Source organism: Phyllobates terribilis, unplaced genomic scaffold (assembly GCF_046119375.1).
Source record: "Phyllobates terribilis strain yellow unplaced genomic scaffold, ASM4611937v1 Scaffold_4__5_contigs__length_816908805, whole genome shotgun sequence".
In the NCBI taxonomy this organism is placed as follows: Eukaryota; Metazoa; Chordata; class Amphibia; order Anura; family Dendrobatidae; genus Phyllobates; species Phyllobates terribilis.
Genome location: NW_027362764.1, coordinates 614,039,045 through 614,057,072, shown reverse-complemented (window position 1 = coordinate 614,057,072; position 18,028 = coordinate 614,039,045). Strand labels below are relative to the sequence as shown.

The window sequence follows — 18,028 nt, the reverse complement described above, 5'->3', positions numbered from 1 at the left end:
TATGGGGAGAGTGACTGTCTCCTACATCGAGGTCTATAAGCGGAGTGTGACTGTCTCCTGCATCGCAGTCTGTGACTGTCTCCTACATCGCAGTCTGGACACGTAGTGTGACTGTCTCCTACATCGCGGCCTATATGGGGAGTGTGACTGTCGCATACATCGAGGTCTATAAGCGGAGTGTCACTGTCTCCTGCATTGCGGTCTCTACATTAGAGTGTGACTGTCGGAAGGGATAACACAGCCTTAGACAGTTGAAAAGTTTAAAAGAAAAGAAAAGTTTAAGAAGAAAAGTTTAAGAATGTTAACTCTTTGACCTCCATAATCTAATGTCTGTGGTCGCAGTAATGGCAGCTCATTACCACCGTACTCAGTAATGTTAGCTATAAGAGGGTCTCCCATGAGAGAACCCCCGGTATAACACCATCTACATGGCCAGGGTGTAATACTGTGAGCACCCTGCATCACATTAGCTTGTGCCCTGCTTCCAGCTGTCAACAGGACTCTAGTAGCCCAGGTACACCAGGCTTCCTGTGGACAATTATGGCGCCTCACTACCACTACTGCTGGCCGTTACTAAACTACCCGGAAGTCGCAAGACACCGCAGCTCCCCACCCGAGTCTCGGCCACACACAGCCGCCGCAGCGCCTCACTGCACACATGACGTCACGACCAGCGCGCCGCCTCTCCCCTATCCCCAGTTCCCCTGTGTGTCTCTTCCAAATACCGCGAGACCTATCCTCACTCTCGCGATGCTAGAGCCGCCGCCGGAAACAAGCAGCCTGAGCGATGCTGAGTCGTCAACAACAACAATAATAAGGGGATCTTCCCGAGTGGCGGCCGCATCGTGTCCGGGTATGACGGGGTCACGGCTGAGGGTGGGATCCGGGGGCGCCGCAGAGCCCGGTGTGTGAAGCCCCTTTGTTGTGGTGTACATGTAGATGAGGCAGCAGCTGACAACTCCTCCCTTCCCCCGGCCTGACACCCAGGCCCCTCAGTCAGATGCTTCCTATTAATCCGCCCTCAGCTGTAAGCATGCTAGTGCTGGGAGGCCTGTGCCCTGTACATCATGGCTGCCCCGGGGGTCGTCACGGACCCGGGTAACAGCTGTCACTGCATGGTATGGTGTCTGTATGGTGTCCCAGGACGGAAACACATCGTGTGTGTATATATATATATTATACCTGTAAGTGTATGATACATATGTGTATATATATATATATATTACATGCTTTATTATAGATGCAGCCACCCATGTGGCATGTTAGGGGCACTGATATTCTCCTGGTTGGTTCTCTTGGCAGTAGGTCCATTTATACCCACCATCCCTTTTCCTCCATGCACACCAATATCTCAGCCAGTGACCTCAATCTGATGTGTCTGGTGATGAAGCAATGTCTACGAGTGTACAAGAACTTTTCCATCAGAACGTGGACGACCTTTAAAAGTTTAAGAAGAAAAGTGGAGAAACGAAAAACATTTTCATAGGTCCCATTGTTGTTTTAGTCTTCTCTCTGCCCCACTGGTCTCATTGCTCACCCACAAGGACCTGTAGCGTTCTCCTTAGTGATGTCACCATGAGGAGGGGGTCACCACGTGCCCCACCGTGCTCTTCTTATGAAATCATGTAATGTGACTGCTTCTTGTGGCGCTGCCAGGCAAGCATACAAATGAGAAATGATTCCCAAGGAAGTATGACAAACTCCTTAACTTAAAATTAAACTTTCAGTGCTCCTACTGTACATTTAAGGGGAACATAAGGAATCATTCAAATGTACATTTTTTGTTGAAAATGTTCTGTGATTTTCACAGAACATGTACCCATTGTAATGCGGCGGTGTTCACACTGTGCGGTAATGAGGCAGTGACCCAAGGAAAGGTTCAACTTAAATGTCTTTATTTGCAAAAACTCACAACTCAAATGCAAAAGATGTCCTCCGGATCGCAGCCAGGTGATCCAAACAGTCTGTGTAAACCTGTTGCCGTGGGAAACTGCCACGCCGTTTCACTCTGCGGAGCGCCAGTTACGTTGCCTTCACAGGCCTGTGTTGTGCCTTCACACAGGATTACAGAGCCTCCTGCTCTGCAGCTTGCAAACAAACCACTAACACACCCAAACCTTTGCTGCAGGTTTTTAAATGAAACTGTGGACATGAGCCACTTGTAAGACCTGGCTGGAGGGAGCGACCCGTCCCACTTCCATCCTGTAGATCGCTCCAAAAATAAAAACCCATGCCGGGTTTTCTTAATCTGACTTGGTCAAATAGCTTGACCAAGTTCAACTTACTTTTTATTGTGCTCTGCAACCACAGCTGTGTCTTTGACTGCAATGCACTCCAGCAGGTTCAATATGCCTCTATGCGCATTCAGGGGGAAACATACTGTCCCTCGCATATGATTCCCCCTCACTGCCTCACACCATTAATCTCGCGAGCAGTTCTCAACTCCATGTTGTTTTTGTGGACTGCTAACAAAAAAAATAATCTCGGAAACATGTCCGTTTTTTTTTTTAAGTTCGTCACAGATGAAAATTACCCATACAGGCCTATGGTTCAGTGAAAATCACAGGGAGCTCGTGGATACCATCAGTGTGCAGTCTGTGATTAACACTGCAATGAATGGGAGAAGCTGTGTTATTTATTTATTTTTTTCAAATGTCAAAATTACTGATGAAATATTGTTGGTAAAGAACGGTCTAAACACGGATGAAGCTAGGATCTAAATCACTGATGAAACATTGATGATAAAAACAGACCAAACACGGATGAAGCTAAAACTCTGCAGAAACTCAGACAATTTTTCTTTCCATATGTGAAAAATCACTGATGCTGAATAAGGCTTAAGGTGGTGAAGGAGATGCCGAGTGTGGGCGGAAGAAGCAAGACCTATAGTCCTGGCTGAAGTTAAACACAGTTGTACACAAAAATACAAAATTAAGTCAAAAAGCAATATACATATGCACTACATAGAGCAAGGTATGGGGACACTTCTCTTAAAGGGAACCTGTCATGTCAAAAAACACTATTAACCCTCAGATAAGGGGTTAATCTGCAGGTTAACAGTGTTCTAAAGCAGTGCAGCCTCCACACAGGAAGTCAGGCTGCTGGGAGGAAATTACCTTTATTCCTCCTGGCAGCCTACAGCTTTCAGTCATAGAGGCGCGTCTCCTGTCACCACTCTGAACATAGTACTGATGCTGAGAGGAATGAAGTCCATTTTCTCCCAGCAGTGGGGCTTTAGAATACTATTAACAGCAGATTGACAGCGTTTTTCGACATTATAAATTCCCTTTACTGAATTTCCATTTCTGGGTGGATCATTGTCCTGCTGGAAGACCAATGATGCAAATCCAGCTTTCTGACACTGGGCACTTTACTGCGACTCAAAATACTTTGGTATTCTTCAGATTTCACGATGCCTAGTACACAGTCAAGGCACCCAGTGCCAGAGGCAGCATGACATCCCGAAAACATCTTTGAACCTCCAACATATTTGACTGTAGGTACGGTGCTCTTTTCTTTGTTGGCCTCATTCTGAGAAAGAGCTTCTTGGTAAAGCACATCAATCTTGGTCTCATCTGTCCACAAGATGCTTTCCTAGAAGGATTTTGGCTTACGTAAATTTTGGCAGACTGCAGTCTAGCTTTTTTATGTCTCTGTGTCATCAGTGGGGTCCTACTGGGTCTCCTGCTATAGCATTTCTTTTCATTAAATGGTCGATTGATAGTTCATGCTGACACTGATGAAACCTGACCCTGCAGGATAGCTTGAATTTCTTTGGAACTTGATTGGGGCTGCTTATCCACCATTCGGACTATCCTGTGTTGCAACCTTTCATCAATTTTTCTCTGCCATCCGCGTCCACGGAGATTAGCTACAGTGCCATGGATTGTAAAATTCTTGATTATGTTGCTCACTGTGGACAAAGGAACATCAAGATCTCTGGAGATGGACTTGTAACCTTGAGATTGTTGATATTTTTCAACAATTTTGGTTCCCAAGTCCTCAGACAGTTCTCTTCTCCTCTTTCAGTCCTCCATGCTAACTGTGGCACACACAGACCCACAATGCAAAGATTGCGTCAACTTCTCTTTTTATCTGGTTTCAGGTGTAATTTTCATATTGACCACGTATTACTTGCCACAGGTGAGTTTGAACGAGCATCACATGCTTGAAACAAAGTTGTTTACCCACAATTTTTTTTTTTTTTAAAGGTGCCAACAGTTTTGTCTGGCCCATTTTTGGGGTTGTGTTTGAAATGTTGTCCAATATGCCTTTTTTTCCTCTGTGTTTTTGTGTAGTTCCAATATACACAAAGGAAATAAACGTGTATAACAATACACGTGTAATTGCCATAATTTTCTGGGAGAAATGCTTTCAGGGGCAGCACGGTGGCTCAGTGGTTATTACTGCAGCCTAGCAGTGCTGGGGTCCTAGGTTCAAATCCCACCAAGGACAACATCTGCAAGGAGTTTGTATGTTCTCCCCGTGTTTGCATGGGTTTCCTCCGGGTTCTCCGGTTTCCTCCCACAGTCCAAAGACATACTGAAAGGGAACTTAGATTGTGAGCCCTAATGGGGACAGTGATGATGTCTGTAAAGCACTATGGAATTAATGGCGCTAATAAGTGAATAATATAAATTATCTGGAATAATTTCAATGGTGCCAAACTTTTCGGCCATGACTGTAAATAAACCAACCCAGGCTACAGTGCACCCACAAAAACTACTCTTGCTTGATTATATCTTTAAAGGGGTTATCCAGTGTTCTGATAAAAGTCTGCAGTCACTCTGTGTGATTGCAGACTTCTGAATCCTGACAGTGTATGATCTACACGCTGTCAGGATTCACCTGTATTGCCAGTTCAAACTCTGATTTCTCAATAATGGAGGAGCAGACTGGCAGTGTAGAGGTATTGCTGGAGTTGCCTTTGAAAGAGCTACATGCGCATATAAGTAGGTTTTTCTTTTTGGGCAGAGGGGGGTGTTGAAATCATGCTGACAGATTGACTTTAACAGTTAAACTGCCCATCATAAAATAAAAAATGTAAAACAAAAAAACAGTTGTGCCATCTTCTTTCCTGCAGTGTCGATGCGGTCTTCCCCGATGCTGACATTATGTAATGCGAGCACTTGTAGGGAGAGACCTGTCACTCCAGTGGAGCCGGCAGGGACAAGTCACCAGGGACAGTCCTGACTGACTAGTCTCCTGTACAGCTCGGGCACCCACGGTTTTTAACTTGTGTTTTTCTTTGGAATGCAGCAGTATTTTAGAGTTATACATATATAACTGAGATCATGCTACCAGTGTATGATACAAGCTGTCCGTGGATCGGGCACATGCATCGGCTGTAAGGTTCCCGTTAAACTAATCTAGTCATGGTAGCTACTTGCAATCAAGCTCCATTCACTTGGCTGCAAGTGAAAGCACCCAGTCACCAAGTGCATGAATGACAGAGAGCAGAATCCAGTGGGTTGGACCAATTTTCTGGATATGTTGCAGGCTTGGTCTTGGTGACTTCATTTTGTGCAACCCTGGCTATTCATAATATATCTAATATTCTGGTTCTCTCCGATATCGGTCACTGTCGAAGCTTAGTCAGACACAGTAGGGACTATTTGTTGGTTTGCCACTTTGCATAAATACCATATAAGAGATCCACATACGTATGTATGGTGAGTAGAGTTGGTGTGAATAGATTTGCACATCCCAGTCCTTCGCCACAATATTGGTCAGTCAGTAACTACTGTACGGCTGTGGGAGAAGCATCCGTGGCTCTTCTTTGGATTAACAGATCTGGCACAATGTCACTTGCGCTACGACACAAAGTGTCGTTGTGACCAGCTGGTTAATCAAAAGACGTGCCACGGATGCTGTCAGGTGAGTGGTGGTTCTCCCACATCCATTCAGTGACCTCTCTCCACCATCATGGCTGATAGACTGGGAAGTGGAAATCGATTCTCACCAACTCACAATGATAGAGAGACTATAATACTTCTGCATGCTTGAGAATTAGTGATCTACAACCTGAGGCTTTACAGCTGTTGTGAAACTACAATGTGCAAACTTTACACTTCTAATGTTTCCATTCTCTCCACAGTTTCTAAATGAGCACAATAAAGTGTAAAGAAGGGAGCAGAGGAACATAGAGCCGTCATCATGAAGCTGTATGTGTTTCTGGTGAACACAGGAATCACCCTTACATTTGACACTGAGCTCGCCGTTCAAACGTAAGAACCTTTGTAACGAATGATTTTTTATTTGGTTGACCTTATGTTACGCTGCTATTCTCCACTACACTAGGTGTGAAAGTCAGGAGAGGAAATATAGACAGGTGGAAGTGTGAGGCCAGGTGCCGTCAACCATGTATTCTCTCATCCGAGAGTATCGGGACGATTAGGCAAATTACACTCTGATCAGAGTTCGATCCAATTCTCTCAGATGAGGAGAAGATGAAGAAAAAAAATACTCTCTGTCTTCTCCATTCTGTCAATCAGTGGAAATCATACTTCACTCAGATGTCATCCGAGTGCAGTCCGATGGTTTCCACAGAATAATTAACTTGCATGGCCGAGTGCGATCTGAATATCTGATCAAATTCAGGCATGCAGTGAAGAAAAAACCGGACTTGTGCATGGCCCCATAGAATAACATTAGTCCGTGTGTGATCCGATGTTTTGACGGATCGCACTCGGACCGAAAATATGCTTGTCTGCACCTGCCCTAAGAGCAAGATGTGTGCACGATTCCTCCACTCTTTTCTCTTGCATTTGAGACGTCTCCCTAGATGCATCATTCCACACATAAAGGCATAAATCTATTTTACATCTTTTTATTTCACTGCATTGTATGTATTATGTGAATAATTGTGTAACTGTTTTTGCTGAAATGATTTTAGTGGTGAATTTACAAGTGACAGATTTGTTGCAGAAAGTTCTGCAAATGTGCAGTTTAGCTGAATGTGGCCTGCAGAAAGCCATGCGCTTCCACTAAAACAAGCCCATTCACAGAAATGGATCCTTCGGTCACAGAAACATCTGCACCACATATGCCGCCCTGCAAGGTGGACAGGAGCCTATGTATATTTTTGCCAAGGCATGCATTCTGAAATATAATTATCACTTGTAATAAAAACATAAAGAAATATCCCTAAGAAAATAACTGCCTTGGAGGCCTTTGGACATATGAATTATTTTTTTCTGCTTTTAGCGACCCACCCAGTTTTAATTCACCTATCATGTGATTTCACAATGCAGGTTAGGTGGATCGTGCAGGGAAAGGACGTGACAAACCGCTGCTGTGAGCCCGATCTGTGGCCAGAGAGGTTGTCACTTTCCTCCATTTGTCTATACAGTGGTGACTTGGTTTCTTTAGCAGGATGGTAGACCTGTCCACAACAGGAGAGAGCTGTTGCAATGTAAATCATGTATGTGCTGTCAGGACTTGTCTTTCCATGTATATATGAAAAACACATGAAAATAATTCAGTACATCAATATACATTTTATTTGTTAAAGTAAAATGAAGCAGAAATGTGTCTGAGGCCGCTGTCTGTAGAATTTATTCTTGAGAGCCATTTGCACACGAAAATCTCTATTCTAAGGGAACCTGTCAGCAGGTTGTTATTTGCTGTAGTAGTAAGTGTATAGATGCTTATCCCCCCAATAAAAAGACTTTGTTTTTATGTGCCAGTCATGAGAAATCTAACATGGCAGCAGTCCGGGTGCATGTGTAAGAAGCTGTCCAGGCGCACGTGTAAGAAGCTGTCCAGGTGCATTGATCCGCCCCCAGTGCACCATCAGCCTCGTTTGCATCTGGCTGTATTTCTCATGACTGGCATATCAGACCTACACAAAAACCGAATAATCTTTATTAAAGGACAAGGGACAGTACAAGACATACCAAATCCTGCTTCCTTGGTGATAATCGGAAGTAGAACTCTTCCTATGGAGACCCAGCAGGGTTCCTGTCTGTATAGTGGCTGTGAAAATGGTTACAATAGCGGTAAAGTTGGGCAACTAAATCCCTTGTAAAATTCATGCTGGGCTGTTACAAGAAGTAAGATGTTTACTATAAGAGTACGTCCACATTAGTTTGGATTTGCTCTTGTTCATTCTCAGCAAATCTGTTAGAAAATTCACCAGAATATCAACACCAAATCACTTGATCCTGGAGCAGACTCTAACATCTGATCTCGAAAAAGTTGTATAATGGACGCCTGCTTCTGCCAATGTGCCTTCACTGGTCCGGTGACGTCTGTCCTCCAGCGATGACACGCACAGCACGTTATCACTAGAGGCCGGTGAGGGACCAGACTGGATTACCACATGGTTTGCATAATGGGGGTATACTCCTTTTTATTGTCTACACCTGTGGATTTTGCTGTGGAAATCAATGAGGAAAATTCATATCAATACAGAAGACATTGATGTGCCCTAAAAATCCTCACCAATTTCTGTGCATAACGTGTTGGCATTAGTGGGTGGCTTTTCTAATCTAAGTTAATGCTTCCGTATTGTGTTGTCCCATTCTACTTTATTTTGAGAATCGGGTTGGAAAATGGCAGCAATTCCGACATGGTTGAAAGTAACTCGTGTAAATGTCAAGGAGGCCCTTTCTGTCTAGCAGAGACCACCTCTTTTTTACAGAGGTTATTTAGGAAGTGAAAGCAGCAATGATTGGCTGTTGTAGGTCACGACTCAATGGTTTTTCCAGGTTTAAAATTCTTAAAGAGAACCTATATTTATGCTGTCCTAACCACAGGCAGCATGGATCAGAGCCAGGGAAACGCCTGAACTTTCAGAGAAATTATAGTTGAAGAGGTGACCGTGGTCCATAGAGAGAGAACAGGCTAATTTGGCGCTGCTACAAGTACTTGGCAGGTGTCTTCCATGTGTTTGCTTAGTCAGAGACCTGTCAATATATCAGATCACGCCAGGCTAGTATAGGGCTCGTTTCACCTTTGAAACTGCAAAAAACTCTGTCTCTTATTCATTCTTGTCTGCACTACTGCAATTCTCTGCTGATCGGTCTCCCTCTTATTAAACTCCCCCCTCTCCAATCTGTCCTGAATGTGGCAGCCAGGGTCGTATTTCTGTCCAGCCTCTTTACTGAAGCCTCCACCTTGTGCCAGTCATTACACTGGTTGCCCATTCGCTACAGAATACGATACAAACTCATATCTTACCCACAAAGCTCTTCACAGTTCTACACCGCTCTATCTGTCCTCCCTCATCTTTTTTACCACTCTACCCGGGCTCTATGTTCTGCAACTGATCTAAGACTAACATCCTTCATAATAATACTTCCGTCTCCCAAGACTTCTTTCGTGCTGTGCCAAATTTCTGGAGTGCACTACCCCGATTAATACTTAGCCCCCACATTTTTAAGTGCTCTTTAAAAACACATCTCTTAGGACAGGCCTATCACCTCACTTCACTAATCTAACTCTTTCCTGTTTCCTCTTTCTAAATTTTCCGCAGACTCTGGTCCTTCCTACTGATCTTTCTGCACATGCTTCATGCACCCAATAGCAGACGGTAACTGCACTTACACAGATACTGGTTGATGACCGGATCATGCAGCTTTTTCTAAGTGCCCTATTTATTATAATGATGACTGGACCTCACATGACATACACTTTTTACTTATTGTGTCCCCCTTTTCCTTATAGATTGTATGCTTGTGAGCAGGAACCTCTCTCCTCCTGTAACTGGTGTACTATGTGTTACTCTGTAATGAATTTGTCTGTACATGTCCCTGCTTAATTGTAAAGTCCTGTGGAATATGTTGCCACTACATAAATAAAATTATTATTATCCGAAAAATAAGAAGAGATTTCACTCACCGTCGTTCAAAAGTCCTTTATTGCATTGCAATAAAAAACATGCAGGCAGGGGAACGAAGTGGACCAAAGTCGGACGACGGCCGTTTTGTGCCTCCTGTGCTCCTAAAGGGCAGCAGGAATTGACTGACAGGTCCCTTTAGGCTATGTGCTCACGATGCAGAAATGCTCCGGATATTTCCTGAGCGTTTCTGCATCTCCCTGGAAGAAAAAATGCATGCGGATTGTACATGCAGATTGTACATGCGGATTGTACATGCATTTTTCCTGCCAGGGACAAGCGGATGTGAAGCATTCTTCACATGCATATCCGCATGCAGGTTGACAAGTGCTTTCCAAGCAATTTTAGCATCACTTGGAAAGTGCTTTTCAACTTGGTCACACTATATAAATCCATGCAACCGGCATGGATTTATATAGTGTGACCGTAAAGAATGGCAAAAAATAAAAAAATAAATCTATACTTACCTTCCGATGGCCCCCGGAGTCTTTATTCGATCCGTCCTGGCTTGCCGGCAGCTCGCAGTACACTGAAGGACCTGCCGTCACATGACTATGACTTCAGAGCAGGTCCTTCCGTCCACCGCGAGCTGCCGACAATCGCACCGTGGGCCATCAGAAGGTAAATATAATATTTATTTTTTATTTTATTCTTTTTTTCACAGGTTCTATAGTACCCGGGTCCGGAGGAGAGTCTCCTGTCCTCCACACCCGGGTACCATCCGCACATTGAAACGCATGGATTTCGCATGTACAGATGCAGTGATGCGGATTCCATGCGTTCCAATTCAAGTCAATGGTGGCGAAAACGCAGCGCTTCCACAAAATAATTGGTAGTTCTGAGTTTTTTTCCGCAATGATAATCCGCAGTGGAAATTTCTGCAGCATGTGCACAGCACATGCGGATTATCATTGGGGAACATGGCAGGCCTTCTACCATGCGTTTTTTAAGCATTTCTGCAGCGGAATTGCCTCTGCGGAAATGCTTAAAAAACGCATCGTGGGCACACAGCCTAAGACTAAGTCTGACTATCTTGTGCAAGGTCTACTTTTAACATTAGATATTCACACTGTTAAGAGTGTACTTTCACCATGGAAAGAAGCAATCTATACAGGTGTAGTAGATAAGACATGCTGCACGTACCCTTACAGGCCTTAGTGACAGATCAGCATTGCATAACACAAAGTCATAAGAGTCCTAAAACAAAGAGAAAAGGGATTGTCACCCAATAATAAGAAAACCCAGTGATGGAAGAGAATGACCACAGCGGATGTCAGAGATCTCGCTCTCCTTGTCAGATCAGTTTGATTGAAAAATCTTCCTAAATTAATAAGTGGCTTTTTGTTTTGTTTTTCTTCAGAAATCTGCCCATTTATTTTGCACTATATTAATTGCTGTCGAGGGCCCAAGTTCAGCGACACTGGAAAACCTTTTTAATCATATTTCTTTAAAGACTAACTGTTTTAATTTTTATTTTGCAAATCAGTAGTACACATACAAATATGCAACTTTGTGATATCTTATCAGAGAAACCCACTTCTTTCTCCTCCTGGACTGATCTTTCAATCTCAGTTCATGGGTCAAATATGTAGTCGGGGAAGGCAGATTTTCCCATTACTGAGATGATAAAATTCAATGGAAAGTAGGAAGAGCTAGTGGAAGACATTGCAAGTTCTAATGAAAGGACAGTCGCTGTTCTCCATATAACTTACCATATTTTTCCCTTCACCATGACTGCACCGTACAGAGAGAGAGTATCCACCCCCAGGAATAGGAGACCTACCAAAATAAAAGGGGCGTCAACTCTCTACCCTCCCCCAGTGTGTTTTACAGAGTATAAGGCTGTGTGCCCACGATGCGTTTTTTAAGCGTTTCCGCAGCGGCAGAAACGCTTAAAAAACGCATGGTAGAAGGCCTGCCATGTTCCCCAATGATAATCCGCATGTGCTGTGCACATGCTGCGGAAATTTCTGCTGCGGATTATCATTGCGGAAAAAAATGCAGCACTACCAATTATTTTGCGGAAGTGCTGCGTTTTCGCCGCCATTGTCTTGCATTAGAACACGCCAATACCGCAAGACTGCATCTGTACTTGCGTAATTGGCGCGTTCTAATGTGCGGATGGTACCCGGGTGTAGAGGAGAGGAGAGTCTCATCCACACCCAGGTACCATTAAAAAAGTTGGAAAAAAAAGAATGAAATAAAAAATAAATATATACTTACGTTCTGCTGGCCCACGCTGCGCTCCTCCTTGCTTCCCGGCACTTCGCGATGGAATGAAGGACCTGCGCTGACGTCAGAGTCATGTGACGGGTCACGCGACGCTGACGTCGGCAGGTCCTTCAGTTACCGCTGCCGGCAAGGGAGAACGGAGTGAAGCAAGACACCAGGGGCCATCGGAGGGTAAGTATACATTTATTTTTTTACATTCTCTCGGGTCACACTATATAAATCCATGCTGTTTGCATGGATTTATATAGTGTGACCTAGTTGTCAAGCACTTTCCAAGTGATGCTAAAATCACTTGGAAAGCGCTTCTCAGCCCGCATGCGGAAATGCATGTGAAGAACGCTTCACATCCGCATGTCCCTGGCAGAAAAACACATGTACAATCCGCATGTACAATCCACATGCGTTTTTTTCTGCCAGGGAGATGCAGAAACGCTCAGGAAAAAATCCTGAGCATTTCTGCATCGTGGGCACATAGCCTAAGAGGTAACCGCCTTGTTAGGACATGTATTCATAGGATCATAAAAATAGCCGGTCCTAAGGTGGCCCCCTGGGACCTAAAGTTAGTTCTAAATGCCCTTACAAAGGCTCCCTTTGAGCCTATTTCATTCACTACTATTAAAGTGCTTACGCTAAAATCAGTGCTACTGGTGGCACTAACCTCAGCCAGGCAGGTGAGCGAGTTACAGGCTATATCTGTCAAGATCTGGTGATATTGAGACGAGATCCAGCATTCCTCCCAAAAGTAAGTTCTAGATTTCTCAGAAGTCAGGAAATGGTTCTTCCTTCATTTTGTGATAAACCAAAAACCCAAGGGGAAATAGTATTTCACTCCCTAAATGTGAGAAGGTGTATCCTAAGATACCTTGAGGTAACTATTCTTCGGCCATGTTTATTCTCTTTCAGGGGCCGAACAAAGGTAAAGGGGCTACTAAATCCACGATTGCTAGATGGGTTAGGATGGCCATAACCTTAGCCTACTCTGCCTCTGACCGTGATCCCCCACGGGGTATAAAAGCGCACTTTACAAGGGCCATAACTACCTCTTGGGCAGAAAGAGCTAATGCCTCTTTACCAAATCTCCAAAGCCGCAATCTGGTTTTCTCCTACCACCTTCTTTAAACACTACAGGTTGGATCTAGGGCTGTCTGATCCTTCCTTTGGGAGGCGCTTTCAGCAGTGGTCCCGCCCTAGGGATTTCTTCTATTTTAATCTCTCTGTACTGTGATGTCATGGTGAAGGGAAAAGATGATAGAAAAGATGATAATTGCTTATCGGTAATATGATTTTCCAGAACCATATGGATACTCTCTCTCTGTACGGTGCTGTCATGGTTCTGGAAAATCAAATTACCATTAAGCAATTATCATCTTTTTTGGATTACAAGGCGCACCAGACCATAAGATGCACCCCAAATTTTTGGGTGGAAAATAGGAAAAAGAAAGATTTTTATAAGATGGGGATCCGTCTTATAGTCCGAATTTAAGGTATCTTGCGGCGGTGGAGCAGGGTCACAGGAGGCATGGTCTCTTCCTCAGGATGCCGGTGGCAGCAGAAGTGGGGTAATGCTGCAGGCCCTGGGTGGGAGGATGGGGTGTCCCAGTGGTGTGATGCTGCGGGCCCGTTGTTGGCGGTGAGGCAGAGCAGAGTGTATAGCGTGGAGCAGAGTCCCTTCCTCAGGAAGCTGTCAATGCTGCAGGCCCTTGTCGGCTGTGAGCAGAGAGGAGTGCATCATTGTTTTCCCGGCTGGGCCGAGATCCCAATCTGCGTATGCTTCGCCAGAAGCGACCCACCACTTCAGGAAAATGGCTGCCGGGAAAGCAATGATGCACTCCACTCTGCTCACCGCTGACACCGAGCCCTTAGCATCGCCACACTTCTGCCGCCGCCGGATTCCTGAAGAAGGCACTCTGCTCCACCACCACCGCAACTCCCCCGGTAAACCTGTATTCGGACAATAAGACGCCCCACCCATTTTCCGGAGGAAACCCACGCACACCCGGGGTGAACATACAAACTCCTTGCTGATGTTGTTCTTGGTGGCAGGGCTGTGGAGTGGGTAAGCCAAACCTCCAACTCCTCAATTTCCATGACACCGACTTGACGACTCCGACTCCCTCATACATGGCTCATGTTTAAGTGATAAACTTACTGTAGCACAGATTCATCTCAGCTAAAAGTCTAGACCCTTAGATCAGGAATAGGACAGACATTTATAGGACATTTCATAACTTTCCCAAATTCTTATGAAAAAATATTCCCCACAATCTGCATTGAACTACTGTACCCAATTTATTATATATTTTCGGAGTCGGTCCATTTTATATCGACTCTGAATCCGACTCCCGACTCCATCAAAATGGACACTGACTCCACAGCCCTGCTTGGTGGGATTTGATCCCAGCGAAGCAAGGCTGCCGTGCTAACCACTGAGCCACTGTGCTGATAACTTTATGAGCACAAACTGTCCTCTCCTATCTCAGGAATGGGAATATCTGCCTTAAATTACAAATGAAATTCGCACAGAATTTTGGATGTACTTAGATGATCATAAATCTAAATATTTTTTTCTAATCCACTCTAGGGTTTATTCTAGGGAGTAGGGGGCTGTAAGTGCACATCATCTATGACATATTTGTGACTGGGCCGTCATCACATGCGTGCAGCCTGTTATTTCAATAATCCTCATTCTAGATTTTCGCACACAATGTCTGCTCTCGCTCTGTATTGCTGGAGCAATGTAGTGAGCTCATTACAAAAAGAATACAAAGACAAAATAATGTAGCTTCATTTTGGGAGGAAATGAGAAATACCTTGAGCTGCCTGCTATTTAACAGACTGCACCAGCGCTTGTGTGTTTCCTTTACTTTGGCAGCGGGGACAAGAGCATATCAATTAGTTTAATACCGGTGATCCTGACCTCTTGCGTCTCAGACAAATTGAAAATTCAGATATTGATGTATATGTCATTGTTTGCTTTTATTAGTCCCATTAAGTACCATGACACAAATATTCTGTATCACATGTTGTATTAATAGCTCAGAGGTAGAGCAGGGAAGATTACGTACAGGGCTGAGTGCTTGTTGACACTGTTGGGCATATATTCTAAGCAGGTATTCGCCCAACATTGGCCACAGTCTGGTTGGATAGGCATCCCGTGTCTCTATGGCTGGGCGTCCGGTGTCTCTATGGCTGGGCGTCCGGTGTCTCTATGGCTGGGCATCCGGTGTCTCTATGGCTGGGCGTCCGGTGTCTCTATGGCTGGGCGTCCGGTGTCTCTATGGCTGGGCATCCGGTGTCTCTATGGCTGGGCATCCGGTGTCTCTATGACTAGGCATCCGGTGTCTCTATGGCTAGGCGTCCCATGTCTCTATGGCTTGGCATCCGGCGTCTCTATGGCTGGGCATCCGACTTCTCTATGGCTGGGCAGCCCGCGTCTCTATGGCTGGGTAGCCCGCGTCTCTATGCGGAACCATTGCAAGGAAACTTATACTACTTTGGTTTTGTGGGGACTCTGTCTATATTGGAGAGCGCAGTCAGCCAAAGCATAGCAGTGTGATGGAGGCCAAACCATACTTTTGACCTTCATCATGTAAATGGGTACCTATGTGAGCATTAGAGAGAATCTGTCAGTAGGATAGTGCTTAAAACGCTGTCCGTTTACAAACCTATAGAAGTGGTCTGTGCTTTTTTTCCCAATTTCAGAAAACTCCTGTCTCATCGGCTGCTGTTTGTTTTACTCCTCCTCCCCGGTTCCAACGCTGAGTCTCCACTGTTGTTCCCGGTTATTGGTAGCCTATGTTCACATACTGAATTTTTTTCTTCACTCAAAACATGCTCTCCTGGAAGGAAAAACGCGTTCAAAACGCCTGTTTTCACCTTTTTGCGTGGCATTTTTTAATGCTTTTTTTTGCAGTGTGTTTGGATTACATGTGTGCTTTGTCTACAGTCTAAGGCAGGGGTCCCCAACCTTTAGTTTGAGCGCCACATGTGGTTTGCGGGCCTGTGTTGTGTGGCTTGCAGCTGTCTGCTAGCTTGGTGCATTAGCACCAGGTGTAGCAAACGACTATTAAGAGCTGATCACTAGATGGTGACTTGTGTGTAACCCTGCACAGAAGACCAAATCTGAATGGAGGCAAGATGGGAAACCCTGGAGCTTGGCATACTGCCTTGGTGTGATTTCAGTGGAAAAGCCTTGGCTGTGGTCATAGCGGTAATAGGGGGTTCTGAGTGTCACTACTGTGAGTGGGGCAGGAGCTGGATGTGGCTTGTGATCCTCTTTCATAGCTAAGTGTGCCTCTCAAGGTCAGAAAGGTTGGAAACCTCTGGTCTAAGGGGTAAGTAGTGTCTAAAGAGACAATTTGCATGGTTTGTCTACTGTACATGTTAAAGTTACTTTTATTCACCAAAATTGCTTGAAAATTGCTTTAGTTTTTTTATGCAGTGATTTTTCGTTTTCTCATTGACCTGTTGCAGATATCAGAAATGCAACAGTTTTCTAATTCTGTAAGGCTATGTGCACACTGTGCGTTTTTGATGCGTTTTTGTGTTGCGCTCACGCCCGGACTGACTGGCGTGAGCGTGGTTAGTAGTCCCACTGGGCCACGAACCGAGGAGTGCCTGTAGGGGCGTGACTAGGGGCCTCGCCAGATCTGACCACGAACACACGGCGGCATAATCGACTCTGTGGTCTGAGGAGGGACGTATGAGGTGGCCCAGGTGCTACTCCAGGTCAGACCCCGGTCACAGCTGTTGACCCACACCGGGGAATGCAGGAACAGGCAGGTATGCAGACAGGTGGGTACTGGCAGACACGGCTGGTATGCAGACATTCGGGTACTGGCAGACACTACTGGTATGCAGATAGGCGGGTACTGGCAGACACGGCTGGTATGTTGACAGGCGGGTACTGGCAGACACGGCTGGTATGTTGACAGGTGGGTACTGGCAGACAAGGCTGGTATGCAGACAAGGCTGGTATGCAGACAGGCGGGTACTGGCAGACAAGACTGGTATGCAGACAGGCGGGTACTGCCAGACAAGGCTGGTATGCAGACAGGTGGATACTGCCAGACAAGGCTGGTATGCAGACAGGCAGATACTGGCAGGTAGGAACGCAGGCTGGATAGGGACTAGTACAGACTGGGATACAGGAACAGAGCTGCAGGTGCGGAGGACAAGCAGAGCAGAACTTCAGGCGCGGAGGACAAGCAGAGCAGAGCGAAACCCGCAGGTGTGGAGGACAAGCAGAGCAGAGTGAAACCCGCTGGTGTGGAGGACAAGCAGAGCAGAGCGAAACCCGCAGGTGTGGAGGACAAGCAGAGCAGAGCGAAACCCGCAGGTGTGGAGGACAAGCAGAGCAGAGCGAAACCCGCAGGTGTGGAGGACAAGCAGAGCAGAACGAAACCGCAGGTGCGGAGGGCAAGCAGAGCGAAACCGCAGGTGAGGACGACAAGCAGAGCAGAGCGAAACCGCAGTTGCGGAGGACGAGCAGAGCGAAACCGCAGGTGCGGAGGACAAGCAGAGCGCAACCGCAGGTGCGGAGGACAAGCAGAGCGAAACCGCAGGTGCGGAGGACAAGCAGAGCAGAGCGAAACCGCAGGTGCGGAGGACAAGCAGAGCAGAGCGAAACCGCAGGTGCGGAGGACAAGCAGAGCAGAGCGAAACCGCAGGTGCGGAGGACAAGCAGAGCAGAGCGAAACCGCAGGTGCGGAGGACAAGCAGAGCAGAGCGAAACCGCAGGTGCGGAGGACAAGCAGAGCAGAGCGAAACCGCGGGTGCGGAGGACAAGCAGAGCAGAGCGAAACCGCGGGTGCGGAGGACAAGCAGAGCAGAGCGAAACCGCATGTGCGGAGGACAAGCAGAGCAGAGCGAAACCGCAGGTGCGGAGGACAAGCAAAGCAGAGCGGAACCGCAGGTGCGGAGGACAAGCAAAGCAGAGCGAAACCGCAGGTGCGG

The 18,028-nt window shown here is 45.9% G+C and overlaps 1 protein-coding gene across 2 annotated transcripts in view; it reads left to right on the top strand.

Annotated features, from left to right (window-relative positions):
• The first annotated feature begins 700 nt into the window (after positions 1-700).
• The window catches only part of RB1CC1 (RB1 inducible coiled-coil 1), a 114,703-nt gene continuing 97,375 nt past the window's right edge, over positions 701-18,028 (top strand). For both annotated transcript variants that reach the window (XM_073679296.1, XM_073679295.1), the window contains exons 1-2: positions 701-853; positions 6,098-6,227. In XM_073679296.1, the coding sequence (XP_073535397.1) occupies positions 6,157-6,227 (71 nt within the window). In that variant the 5' untranslated portion in view covers positions 701-853; positions 6,098-6,156. The remainder of the gene's footprint in view (positions 854-6,097; positions 6,228-18,028) is intronic.